This window comes from Phodopus roborovskii, unplaced genomic scaffold, assembly GCF_943737965.1.
Source record: "Phodopus roborovskii unplaced genomic scaffold, PHOROB, whole genome shotgun sequence".
Classification (NCBI taxonomy): Eukaryota; Metazoa; Chordata; class Mammalia; order Rodentia; family Cricetidae; genus Phodopus; species Phodopus roborovskii.
The window spans coordinates 1,051,442-1,065,454 of record NW_026126575.1 but is presented as its reverse complement, the minus strand read 5'-3'; the positions used below and the strand labels follow the sequence as shown (position 1 = coordinate 1,065,454).

The window sequence follows — 14,013 nt, the reverse complement described above, 5'->3', positions numbered from 1 at the left end:
GACCAGGTCAAAAGCTTACACTGTGGGAGCGCACATATTTACTGTTATAATCATTTTAAGTTAACCAGTCAGTGACAGACATTAAGCAATTCTCAATGTTGTATCCTCATACATCACTCATCTTCAGAACTCATTTTGTGAAATTAATATCCTGTGCCCATTAAACAATAACACCCTGTATCCATCAGCTTTCTGTCACTGTAACCTTCTCACTAACTTTAAAAGAAATTCACCATGGCTTACTATTTTTCAGGTTTAGAACAGCTGGCTCCTCTGTTTTGGGCCTGTGGTGAGGGCAGAACATCATGGCAGGAGCATGGTCAGGTGACGGTGCTCACCCATGACAGCTAGCAAACAAAGTGAGAGAAGAGGGCTGGGTCCCAAAATCTACCTCAAGCACACCTCCGACAACCTAACTTCTTGTAAGTAAGCCACACCTCTTTTTTATTAATTTATTTTTTTACATTGCAATCCCAGTTCCCCCTTCCTCGGCTCCCCCTCCCATCTGTCCCACAGAGACTAGGGACTCCCCTAGGAAGTCTACTAAGTCTGTTCCATCATCTAGTTGAGGCAGGGCCAAGGTACCTCTCCACCCCCCACACACACCCTTGTGTCTAGGCTGGGCAAAGTATCTCTCCATATAGAATGGGCTCCACTAAGTCAGTTTGTTTGTTACTGTTAGGTCTTGGACCCACTGCCAGAGGCCACACCTCTTAAAGACCATACCTTGTTTCCAAAGTAACATGGGCTGCTGCCAAGCTTTCCCTAATTTTTTTTTAAAGTGGGGGAGGACATTTAATTTCCAGCCATAACATACCCCGGCTCCCCACTTCTCCAAGTCTCTCTCTGCCATTCTTCTTCTCCCTCCATGAGTTTGATTGTCCCTTGGTAGCTCATGTGCCAAGTGGGGTCCTACAATGTTATCTCTTGGAGCCTGGCTTCTTTTATTTAGCACAATAAGCTAATGGAGAAAAGCTCATATCTATGTTAAGCACATGTCAGGTTCTCCTTTTTAAGGCTGTATACTATTCAATTGTGCATCTCTCTGTGTATCCATTTATGTCACATTTTCTTCTTCACTCTTCTACCCATGAGCACTTGGATTCGAAACTGGCACTGAGAAGTGGGAAGGGTTGGCCTATGTTTGGAATTAGAAGAATTTGGAAGACTTTGCACCTGTGAGCTAGAGAAGCTCTAGAACGCTGTAAACAGTGCTTATTGGGTTTTTCTGGCAGGGTTTGGGAGACCAGCATGCTAACAGATATGTGAACAGTGGAGGCCTGGCCTGGGAGGTTTCAGTGAAGAAAGGACACTCTGAAGGACTGGGTGATATAGGCTGTTCCTGTTACATTCTGTCCATACCCTGGGAACTTGAGTGATGCTAAATTCATAAGCAATGAGCTAAGTTCTTTGGCAGTAGAATTTTGGAGACAGTATAGCATTTAGGCTATGGCCTGGCTAGTACTGGTTACAGATTATTATTCCAGGAGTGGTCTGGGTCTTTGCATCTCAACTGATCTCTATTTAAGATGAGTCTTCCTAGATAAATGATCCAGTTAATTTAAAACCCCTCACAGGTGTATCCAGAGACAGGTGTATCCTGATGTAGTTAAGTTGACAATCAAGAATAGCCCGCCATCCCAGCTGCCTATGCCCATTGGTAGGCATATGGTGACACTTAAGTCTCAGATGCCAGATATGGGATCTGCAGTTTGGTGTTTGCTTTTCTGAGTTTTAGTTTTGCTTTATCTTATCTTGTGGGAAACCCCAGAGCAAAGTTAGCATCTTAATAGTCATATTTCATACTACTCTCTTAGATACTAACATACTGGCAATTTTCCATTCCCCTATGACTGTTCTCTTGTTAAGCCTATGACACAGCCTGACCCTGAAAGAGTCCCAGCTGCAGGCTTACTGTATAGCAACTTACCTTATAGCAGAACAGCTGCATTCTGCTTGGAAGGACATTCTGCCTCCCTCACACCCCCCCTTTGGCCCATTCCCTCATTTCTCCACTACCTAATCCCTGTGGTTATATTCAATAAATGAGACTTGATCAGGACACTGTGTTGTCTCCATCTCTCGCATCTCTTGTCCCCTCATTCTCACTCCCTCCCTCAGGGTCCTCGTCGACTGACCCTGCGGGCCGGGGCATTACCTTTCTTTACTGTCATCTCATTCTTCTCTTCGGAAATGGATATGTTTATCCTATGCCAATGAACATTGGAAATATACAACTCAAAAAACAAAACAAAACAAACAAACAAACAAAAAAACAAAAAAACGGGAGCTCACAATAAATACCTGAGTCTTACAAGAGACTTTGAACAGTACTAGGACTGCTAAAGACTACAAGTACTTCTGGAACTTGAGTGACTGTGTTATTTTGTAAAATGGCCATGAGCCTTTGGAACAAAGCATGGAGTATTCTAAATTTAAATTGATATATTTGGGTTCCAAGTTGACAAGGGGTGGGGGATTACTCTTGATTATCATTCTCACAGAATTTAGCTTTATCTAAAAGACAAACCTGAACATATCTGTGAGGAAATCTTCAGAAAGGTTTAGTTGAAGAGGGAAGACAAACTCTGAATGTAGGTATCATCATCCCACAGGCTGAGGACTCAAGCTGAACAAAAAAAGAGAAAGCTGGTAGGTCACTAATCTCCTCCTGCTTCCCAACCGCAGATGCAATTCCACTAGTCACCTTGCGTGCCCATTGCCATACCTTCCCTGCTATGATGAATTGCATCCCTTCTTAAATCCTGAGCCAAACTAACCCTTGCTTTGTCAAGCTGGTTTTATCCAGTGTTGGCTACAGCAATGAGGAAAATATTAATATAGGTGTCGTCAGTGTAATATCCACTGCTATAAACAGGATATGTAAATATTTATTTGAGACCTTGTATTTATTTGGTTTTAAGGTGATGCCTAGGAGTGGAAATGCTGTGTGTGTGTGTGTGTGTGTGTGTGTGTGTGTGTGTGTGTCTGTCTGATTGTCTTGAGGCAGCATCATGCTGTTTCCCACAGCTGTCACACCATTTTATACATTCATTAGTGCCTGGAAGGATCATACCTGTCACTTCAATCATGTTGAAAGTTTAGTAGTATTCTAAGGTGTCCTCACATGCTCCTTTGTTTTTCTTGTACCAGTTGATGGGCATTTGGGTAGTTTCTGCCCCTTTGATAACAGTAATATTGCTGCTGTAGATATTGCTGTGCAGATATCAAAATTCCTGCTTTCAGTCATTTTTGCAGTCTTATATTTTAGATGGGATCGCTGGCTGTGTAGTGATTCGTATTTAACATGTGAAGACCAGGTCATTCTGAACAGGCTGGGCGTGGAGGCTTCCTTCTTGCACCCACTCTCCAGAAAGACCTTAGAGCCTATCCAAGAGGGCAGGCAGCTGACAATGTGCTCAGCTGAGGGTTGCAGAGGGGAACCCAGGGGTGAGGTCTGAGCAGTTCCAGGTGCTCAGGCATAGGAGCTGGGGAGGAGCGTCTCTGTCCTTTGAAGGTACCAAGCTCCCGTGACCAGCCAGCCCGTCCACTTGGAGGGTAATGGGCCAGAGAGGTGAACCTGAGGTACTCAGTGCTCAAGGCAGGCTATCGGTGTGGCCGGTAGCCGGAGAGTTGGCGCTCAGGCACAGAGCCAACCCCTCTGCATCCAGACACTTGCAGCAGGCTCAACTCCAGTTGACTCAGGGAATCATGTGGGAGCTTAGGGGTCTCCAGGGAAGGGATTAGAGAGTGAGAGGTGGGGCCAGGGGACAGGAAGGTGAGTAGCGGTGGGGACAGCGGGAGTGGGAGGGAGATCACTGTGGGCAGGAACATCGACTGGAGGCGGGGTCAGCGCGCTGTGGGCGGGGCTGGCTGGCTTCAGCCGCTGCTCTGTGCCTCCAGCGAGGTATCAGGAATCCAGCTGCCACCGGAGCCTGGAAAGGCCCTCAGAAGACAGAGGGGTTCCTTTCCCTTGCTGTGGAGCTCCCGAGGAGCGTCTGGTCTTCGCCCTGGTCCACAGGTACTGACAGCCCCGGAGACACTCAGAGAACCACACATAAAGAGTGGACAGAGCCCAGTCTGCCCCAACTCATAGCCTCAGGTGAAGCGGTAGAGGGTCCCTCAGGACTGAAGCCCCAGCAGCAGAGAACAGTGGGTAGTGGGCGTCTCCACAGAGCCAAGGACAGTTCCAGGAACAGCCATGGGACAAGTCCTCCAACTGTCTGTCTCCCCCTTAGGCGATTCTGAAGCCTTTCTTTAAATCCCGAGTTGGAGCAGTGCTGGCAGCATACTGCTGGGGTACTCTCTGAGGGCAGGGTCCGCTGGCCTCTCAGCTCTGGGTTCTGCCTCTTATCTAATAGGAGCAGAGCTGGAGATTGAGCTGGCCAGGAGAGACGGCAAAACCTTTTGAAGAGCTGTGAGATGGAGCAGGTAGGATGAGCTTCCTCGGATGTGGAGGGACTTCAGCCTTGTCCTCTTACTCCAGAACAGCAGGATTCGGGGGGGGGGGGCGCTTATCTTGGGAGCAACTTACTTTCTCCATTTTCCAGAATCTTAGGTTTGGCTATTTTCTTCCCTTCTTACATTTAGGGTGCTTTCCAGACCTCAGTCTTCTCCCATATCCAATTCCCAGGTCTGATGTCTTTATGTCTTGGGAGGGGTGTAAGGGAAAGTCAGGAGGGAGATAAGAGATTCACTACTGACAGACCCTCTCTCCTGCCCTGCTCTGCAGGATGTTGGTTTCCGATCAAGAGCCCCCTCCCTTCCTTGGAGCTGGCTCAGAGGCCTGAGTACTGACTGGTGTGGTTCTGAGATGTAACACTGCCTCTCCAACAGCTCTGAGCTTTACAGACAGTATTGATCTGCCTGGAGGATGTTAAAACCCAGTGTGTTTAAGCTATTAACTGGAGGGCACACTGCTCACCCAGAGATTTTGCCCTCAGGTCTCTCTTCTAACCCTATAAGTTAAGTGACAGCCTGTGACTGTGCCCCTGTGACCACTGCCTAGGACAAGCCTTGGCACATAATCTTAGAGCATCACAGCAGCTTTTGACATGGTCATAGGAATCTTGGTGAGGAGAAGTGGCTGCTGGGGTCTCTGTGGGGTTCTCTGTAGAGGGTTCCCAGTTCAGAGCTCTGTGATTTTGCAGTTGTGTTTTGCTGAACCCCATGACATGTCATTTTCTTCCCAGATGTGGGAAGCAGCTGTTGTTACTGCAGAATGGGACTGTTGCACAAGGATAGAGTTCAGGCTGTCAGACAGGGATTGGGGTTTGGGCAGACTTCCTCTCTGTCCCACCTTTCCACACGCACAGCTTTGGCCTTTGAGGAAGAGCAGTTTTTCAGTCTTCACTGGAGGGGAAATAAATGGTATTACTCTGTCTCCCCAGTCCCCCAGCCTTCCCCAGCTGAGTGGAAATGTGGTTTCCACTCTTTGTGCTCGCCCACCCCTTTCTTCCAATCCATTATCTGTGTGTACGGTGAGCAGGTGGCTAATGGATATGCACAGGTTTCATGATGATTTTAAACTCACCCAGGTTCACTCCAACATGTAGCCAACCATGTGAATGTCTTTCAAAGGTTTAAAATGGTACTCATATACTGTGCCCCTCAGATGCTGCTTAGGAAGATCTGACTCACCTAGAAAGAGCCGAAAGCCCTGGAGACGCCCCTTCAGGACAGCTCCCAGGGACGTTCACGCCACCACCTGCCTGGATGGAGACCACCGTGGGAGCGCTGGGTGAGGATAGCACAGACACGTCCACCAGCTTCCTTTCTGCCCTTGATGCCCACGGAGCCCAGGCTGCTTCCTTTCCAGTCACTTTCAGCTATGGTGACTATGACACACCCTTGGATGAAGAGGAGGATGTGACCAATTCTTGGACTTTCTTTGCTGCCAAGATTGTCATTGGCATGGCTTTGGTGGGTATCATGCTGGTGTGTGGCATTGGCAACTTCATTTTTATCACTACCCTGGCCCGCTACAAAAAACTTCGCAATCTCACCAACCTGCTTATTGCCAACCTGGCTATCTCAGACTTCCTGGTGGCCATTGTGTGCTGCCCCTTTGAGATGGACTACTACGTGGTACGCCAGCTCTCCTGGGAGCATGGCCATGCCCTATGTGCCTCTGTCAACTACCTGCGCACCGTTTCCCTCTTCGTCTCCACTAATGCCTTACTGGCCATTGCCATTGACAGGTGAGTGCCACAAAGAGGGACACAGAGAAAGGGTTTTGGCTTTGTTTCTTTCTTTCCTGTAGTTCTATACTGATGGCACCATGCAGACTCAAAAGCCCATTGATTGAACATCTAGCTTTAGTCAGGACTGGAAGCAGCTGAGGCCCAGAGTTGGGCAGTAGGAAAACCTTTGATCACTGTCTGTGGATTTTCCTAGGTATGCCTGATTACAGCTTAAACAAGTAGGAGGAGGCATCAAGGGGTGGACCTAAGTTATAAGGAATTACTTCTTGGGTTAACATGAAAATCTGAAGGGAGTTCCCTATCTCATCCAGATTTCCAGTATTAACTGGATTTTAAAATAAGATTGAGGGAGTTGTTTAGAATAAAAAGGTGGGGGACAGAAAGAGAGTATATGCTTGCTTTCTTTTGTTAGTGTTGTCCTAATCCCACCTCACTTCACACCCATCATGCTACAGTACAAGACCTTCTCTAGTGATGGGGAGTGAGGTCAGAGAGAGCAACCTGTGCATGTCTTTCTTATCCTTCAATGTTTCACTTGGTATAAACGTGTGCTGATGAGCCAGGATCACCGTGACTTCAGGGAGTCTTTGAAAGCTTCTTTGTGCATTTGACTCTAAGTACAAAGCGCCTTGTTATGGTCTATGGACAGCTACCCCAAGGGGCTAATCAGGCTTCCATGTACCTTGTCATCCTCTTCATCCAGAGAGTGTAAAGCACAGGCTCTCCTTGTTCCACAGCCTCAGGGCTCTGGGGTGTTTGACCTGGGCTCAAAGTCAAGGTAATGGAGCAAGTTTGCTGGCAATACAACTGGAGGTAGGATGACCTGTGGAAGATCAATTTCTAAGGAAAGGGACAGCAAAGAATCCGTCTTCAAGACCATTGAGGGGCAGAGCCCATCCCTTCTTCCCCCAGAGAAAGATGTCAGAGAGTCGGCAGCTGATGGGCCCTTGGTCTGCCACCCAAAAAAGGTATGTTGAGGTCCTCAATATAAGTCACCAACCTTGGGGCATTTGCCCACTTACATAATCAAGGAATCCAAATAAACCTAGCAGAGGGTAGTATCAGACAAGGTATCTGCTTCCTAAGTGACTTTCAGGGCTGCCCAAGGCCTATGGCTTCTGCAGCTTTGTCTCTGGCATTCCCTGAAAATGGAAATGCTGCCTTGTCTCTTCGCACAGGAATAGGACAAAACATATTGAGTTATTTCCCAGGCTTTCACATTGGCCTAGCTTTACCTAGGAGATGCTCTTGGCTACTAGAAGTAGAATAGATGGGAGCCTGCTGTGACAGAGTCCTGGTTCTGCATGAGATACATTCACCACTGAGGATAAACCCAGGAATACTGAGGTACTATTAACACAGATATTGATCAGCTATGATGCAGGACCAATATTCTCAATATAGCTCAAGTGCATGTTCCATTTTTACACCAAACTCAGCCACTTTGAAACATGGTATATATTTCTCTCATAGTGCAAACTAGACACACTAAGAAAGATGAATCAGGTCATGCTCCACTCTGGGGAGAGTTGCTGGTGCTTGGAGTAGGCTTCTGATTGGAAATCTGCACACAGATGTGGGAGAAAGCCCCAGGAGCTGCCGAGGCCTTCCGTAGTCTTAGGTAACTCACTGCCCCCCAGAACATTAAGTTTTTGTTGTTTAAACTGATATTTGAAATCTTTGCCCCAGATGGTTTTATTTTACTATGTTGCTGTCATCTAATTTCAGTTTTGTGGCTCAGTAGTCATTAAGTTTTTTCTTGTGAGCTGTTCAAAACACTGTGATTTTTTTTTTTCAGGCTTGATTTTGTTAGCTTGGGACAACTATATCTTATCCTCTGTCTATCAAACAGAACCTTGCCATTAGAATATCTTTATTTTGTTTAATGAAATGTTTGTGAGAATAGTTAGTGTGTACTTGATCTTAGTCTGTTGGTGCCCTCCACTCACTATGGGACTTTCCCCTGGTTGTCAGTTATCTGCCCTCTTCCTGCCTCAGGCTTTGAGGACAGTAAGAAAATCTAATGTACTCGGTTGTATTGAAGATGGAATGCAATCATATCTGCAACACAAATTATATCTTTTCATGTCTTGGTGTTTTGAGACTGGGTCTCACTGTAAAGCTTCTGAACTCACAATCCTTCTGCCTCGTGCATCAGAATGCTTGCCTGTGCTGTCATGCTTGGACAAAATACTGTGAAGTCAGAACAAGCTCTAAATAAGAGTGGATATTATGGTTCTTAAGTTAATATTAAAAAAAAACCCACAAGTGACAACAAAACTGAATAAACTAGAGTGTCTCCAGTGGGCTAAGTGTGTTTTTATAGTATATAGATAACAATATAAGGTTAAGATAACAATATAAGGCTATGAAGCGTTGCCTCAAAGAATAGTTTGTCTTTTACCAGCAAGGATTTGTGTGCTTCTGTGCTTGCTTTCATTGTCCTCCTAGATGTCAAGGCTGGAAAGTTTCTCTCATCCCTGCCAGTCTTTCTGTTCTAGAGCATTTGATCAGTTATCCCTGTCATACGTGTTCCTGCACACACTCACTTGGCTGGTCCTAGTCTCCTCTACGTTTAGTCTTCTGCTTATTGTCTCTTGGTTCTGTCCAACTGCCCCTGTCTGATCCATCCTAGCTTTTATTCACTCATGCATACATACATTCTTTCGAGGAAGAGTGTCTATGTAGAATGACTACTCAGTGTCAGGAATTATTCCAAAGGCTCGGAATGTAGTGGTAAACAGAACAGAGCATCTGGTCTCTGACAAAGCTATACCAAAGGAATGAAGAGAGCTCTGTCAGGCAAAGAACTATGGAAGGTGATTTCAGAACTGAAAAATACAAACAACAACAACAAAACCAAAGAAACGTATCAGCAGAAACATCAAGAATGACTGAGAGATAGATTAGACAGTCAGGAAAGGTGTCTCTGAGAAGACATTCAGGTGCCCCAGGAGTGACATGGAAGGGTTCACTTTGTGAGGACTGAGAGAAAGTGTCTAGGATAAAAGGACTTGTAAGCACAAAAAGCCTCCAGGCAGGAACAGACTTGATGGGTTCCAGGAACAGAGAGAAGGCTTTTCGGCTTCAGGGAGGTAAGCCAGGCTGTAGCTGGCTGAACCTTCTTGAACATAACTCTGGTTTCTTGCAGAAATAACTGCTGTGTATTCCAAACCTTTCAAGCCGAGGGCTGAGGTAAAATATCCTTTCAAAAGTAACACGAGTAACTTTCTGCAGAGTTCAGCCCCAACTCTCTCACTGCCTTTCAAGCATTGTATTGCTTAGCCCCACACTGCATTGCAGTGTCAGGCTAAGTAAACACATCTTTGTCCCTTTTCCCAAAAATGATTGTGGTCTTTTTGACAATGCAAGTTTCTGTTCACCCAGTACCAAACCATTGACAGGATAATGTTTTCTTAAAGTTGTTAAAACTAGGTGCCCAAAATTCACAGATGGCAAAAGTGAGAAAAGATGTAGACAAGATCATTCAAGGCTAGGAACTAATACTGGAAAAATGGTTAAATAATAAGCCAGGGTTATGTTGGCAATGAAGTTTGGAGAAGGGCAGTGTGTAGTGGACAAAAGAGGTGGTGCAGAGGAGATATACTTCAATGTGGTCATCAACAAATGATCAACAAAGGGTCTTCTAAGATGCCGGGGAAGTGTTTGAGGAAGTCAGGAGGTAGGATCCTTCCAGGGATTGCAGAGCCTTGGGGAAGCATGTGAGCCTGGGACTGAGTCTTCAGAATACTGATCAAAAAGGATGGGGTCATATTTCAGAAGATATAAAAATCCACCAGACGATGGCAACCTGGAAGAGTTGGCAAGATCCTGCAAAAAGTCCCCACCCCCACCCCAGCCCCTGGGCAGGGCCCCTGGGCCTCCTCTTTGATGTGGAAGCAACAGAACTGTCTTGAGGTATCTGTAACATTCTGGCCTGCTGCTTAAGAATTGCTGGGAGACTCCTCTTCCCCTGGCCTGGCACGCTGAGGAAATCAGTGAGGGTGTGTGTCCACTGGTGCTGAGACATGTTGTCGGGGCTCTGAAAGCACATATGTCCCTGGCAAGTTCATCATTTGGGGTCTGTTGCCCATGCCATGGCTAGCCTGATAGCATCTACAACCAGCATTCTCATGTCAGACCTTAGATGGTGACAGTAAGAGTTCCAAACTCTGCTGAAACACCACGGTTTGCACTCTGGCAGCCTTTATTTGTTGTTGTCTGTCAACTGTTGGCTTTGAGTGGATCTGAACCTAAACCACTGTAGCTATGGACACAGAGCAAGCCAAGCCCTGCTCATAGACTAAACAACATTGTTGTCAATGGTCTGATTGTCTGGAGGAATGGTGTAGGTAGAAAACAGGTCTGTGGCAGAGAGAAAAGAGATGGCTGCTAAGATTTGGTGAAGGTCAGAGAGAAGGTGGCATGCCCCTTTCTGCTGGGAAGGGAGGCAGCAAATGTTGTAACAGAGAGAACATGGGGCTTGTGGAAAGATGTGGGCCAATGAGCTGTGCAGTTTTGACAAGTCATTCCGCTTCTTCGTGCTTCAGCTGCCCTTTCTATCAAATGGGCGTCTTTGTTCTCTTACTCCTTCCATAGGGTTGAGATTACCTAAATGAAAGTATGGGCTTGCTATGTAAACTTAGTACTAATACAGACTTCCAGAGCCAAGGCTGATGGAAATCTTGGGAAAAATTTTCTGAGCTTTTTTCACGTATCAGTGATGGTAGTGTTAACTGTGTGGGGTCATTGATCAGGTGAGGATTGAGTGTATAAAACAACTAACACAATCCATGCACTGGCATCCATCAGTCTACTAATAGTGGGTGAGATATGACCAGCTGCTTTAAGCTCCTGCCATAACTTCCCTGCCATGATGGACTGTAGTCTCAAACTATGAGGCAAAATAAGCCCTTCCTGTCTTAAGAACATCTGTTTTTGTCTGAGTATTTTAATCACAACTCAGTAACTAAGAGATGCTGTGTGTGTGTGTGTGTGTGTGTGTGTGTGTGTTGATGTAATGTAAGCCCAGAGCCCCTGTATGCTAGGCAAGTACTCTACCTCTGTGCCACACTCCAGTCAGCATGATGGCTGCTATGAAGGTCCCATGTATGCACAATGCCAACTTTGATCTGTTCCAGTTTTCCAACACCAAGGAGTTGCTTGGAGTTCCAGGGATGCATGCTGGTGGCCAGCAGCAGCCATCTAGGGTGTTCAGAGGGTTCAGAGCCTTACTCCTGGGAGCTGGAAGAGCACAGGGGTCTCACTCCAGGGATCCCCCAGGCTGGCCCTTCATGGGATGACACTTGTGAAATTCAGTCAGGAAAACACAAGAAGGGATCTTTCCTTAGACAAAAGTCCCAAGCAAGATAACCTCAAAGGGGTTGTCTACAAAGGGAACAGAATTGGCCTGGCTCTCCTTCGGGGCCCTGTTACACTGCCATCAACTGCCCGGGACCAGCTATGCACACAAAAGAGTTTGTTCCTAGTGTCAGTCCTTTCTATCCCTTGCCTACCTTTCTTCCAACCTTACCAGCTGTGCAAAACCTTCCAGGAAGCCGGAGCTCTCTGCACAAGTGTGCACTCTGGGAAGAGTGCCATCATGTTACCCAGGTGACTCATAAAGTGCTCTCTGCTTCCTGGATCACTGTGGTAACAGTGTAGACTCTTTGGGAGAGGACAAAAGCAGCATCTTTTACTGCTCCATGCTTTGTGGTTTTAAAAAAAAAGTCATGTGTAAACCAATTGATTTTCACATCAGCCCCATGAGAGGGGAGTGTCTGAATGTTTTCTGTCAAGGGTTTTGTGTCATATAATCTTGAGAAAGTTCCTCATCTTTCAACAGCCTGTATCTTTCCAAATGAGGTAAACACACTTTCCCTCTCTGCATGCAGAACAATACTTCCTAAAACCCAAAATGAAAACAAAACCTTGGTCCATGCTTTGGTTGGAAAGGGTGATTTTTCCCCGGCAACTAATTCAAGTTGGAGCTGTCAGGCCTACTTAACTTTGAACCTTGCAGGCCTAAGGAGAAATGATGGGCCAGTGCCTGGCCAAAGACCTATGGGAACTATAGTTACTACATTTAAAAGTAATTTCCCCCAGTATATGCCCGGTTTAAAACTTAGCTAGGGATATTATACTAATTAACACATTTAATCTTTAAACTACCCAAATAATACTTGGGCAGATGAGCAAGCTGAGACAGGGACTAGTCAGAGGTGGAGCTAAGGTTTGCTACAGAGCTCTTGACCTGTGCATCTCCCTCAGTATCACAGTATCCAGTATCCAGTATCACAGGCAGGCTCCTTCAGAGGCTGACTCCTCTTCTGTGCTTGCCCAGGTACCTGGCCATAGTCCACCCTCTGAGACCACGAATGAAGTGTCAAACAGCTGCGGGCCTGATCTTCCTGGTGTGGTCAGTGTCCATCCTCATCGCCATCCCGGCCGCCTACTTCACCACGGAGACTGTACTGGTCATTGTGCAGAGCCAGGAAAAGATCTTCTGTGGCCAGATCTGGCCGGTGGACCAGCAGGTCTACTATAGGTCATACTTCCTCTTGGTCTTCGGCCTCGAGTTCGTGGGCCCTGTGATCGCCATGACCCTGTGCTATGCCAGGGTATCCCGGGAGCTCTGGTTCAAGGCGGTGCCAGGCTTCCAGACCGAACAGATCCGCCGGAGGCTTCGCTGCCGCCGCAGGACCGTGCTGGGACTTGTGTGTGTTCTCTCAGCCTATGTCCTATGCTGGGCACCCTTCTATGGCTTCACTATTGTGCGTGACTTCTTCCCCTCCGTGTTTGTGAAGGAGAAGCACTACCTCACCGCCTTCTATGTGGTGGAGTGCATTGCCATGAGCAATAGCATGATCAACACGCTGTGCTTCGTGTCGGTCAGGAACAACACCAGTAAGTACCTCAAGAGGATCCTGCGGCTCCGGTGGAGGGCCTCTCCCAGCGGGAGCAAGGCCAGTGCCGACCTGGACCTCAGGACCACGGGGATGCCTGCCACAGAGGAGGTGGACTGCATCGGACTGAAATAAGCAAAATGGTACCACAACACCTGAATGCTCACGGAAATGATGAATGTGTTTTTCGGGAGAAAGCAGAGGAAAGAGACAACCACTTAGACACACTATTCAAGGAACATCGAAGTGTAGATTTTCTGAAAGGGTATCTGAGACACTGTTACCAGTGGTCAGTGTTTACTGAATACCTAAATTTTGTAAAGAGTAGACACCAGTGAAAATCATTTATTTGATAAAAATGAAGTGGGGATTATAGCAAGGAAATACGGTGCAGAGTGTCTGGAATAGAGTTTCCAAATAGAAGGCAGAGCAGGCTATGCAGGACTCTCCTGGGCCACACATGGGCCTGCCTCACCCCCAGCAGTACTCTTGGGCTTGCCTTTACTTCCAGCATTAGCAAGCCTGGAGCAAGAGTACAGAAGAGGTTCCCAATTCTGCCTACAGGAGTCTCTCTCTACTCATCCCAGAATCCAATTCCCACTGGGAGGGGACTCAGATGCAGGTGTGGATACTCTAGATCCCATGGCCAAGTTCTGACCACCACTCCCTATGGCCACCTTTTAGGCCCAGGTTTCTGCATTAGACAGTGGGGGGAGGGGGCTTCTCTGGAGAATGGACTTGGGGGAGAAACCACATGGACTCTGTCTGGGTACCATTTGGATAGGGAATTTGAAGTTCTGAGTCATGTCGAGAGGGGAAGCCTGGGTTCATGAGAAAATGGCTCCCTCACTTCATGGCCTCCTCACTGCAGCGGGGGAAGGAGGTAGAGAGGGAGAAAGCATGTG

The 14,013-nt window shown here is 46.9% G+C and overlaps 1 protein-coding gene across 1 annotated transcript; it reads left to right on the top strand.

The window, feature by feature from the left end:
• The first annotated feature begins 5,715 nt into the window (after positions 1 to 5,715).
• Positions 5,716 to 13,326, top strand: Prokr1 (prokineticin receptor 1). The gene is made up of 2 exons (XM_051203335.1): positions 5,716 to 6,200; positions 12,547 to 13,326. The coding sequence occupies exons 1-2, from the start codon at positions 5,716 to 5,718 to the stop codon at positions 13,241 to 13,243; spliced, it is 1,182 nt and encodes a 393-aa protein (XP_051059292.1). The 3' UTR covers positions 13,244 to 13,326.
• Positions 13,327 to 14,013: the final 687 nt, after the last annotated feature.

Coding starts and splice junctions, on each gene's coding strand:
- Prokr1 (XM_051203335.1), top strand. CDS start 5,716: ATGGAGACCACCGTGGGAGCGCTGGGTGAGGATAGCACAGACACGTCC. Junction 6,201..12,546: donor CTGGCCATTGCCATTGACAG/GTGAGTGCCACA, acceptor GTGCTTGCCCAG/GTACCTGGCCATAGTCCACC.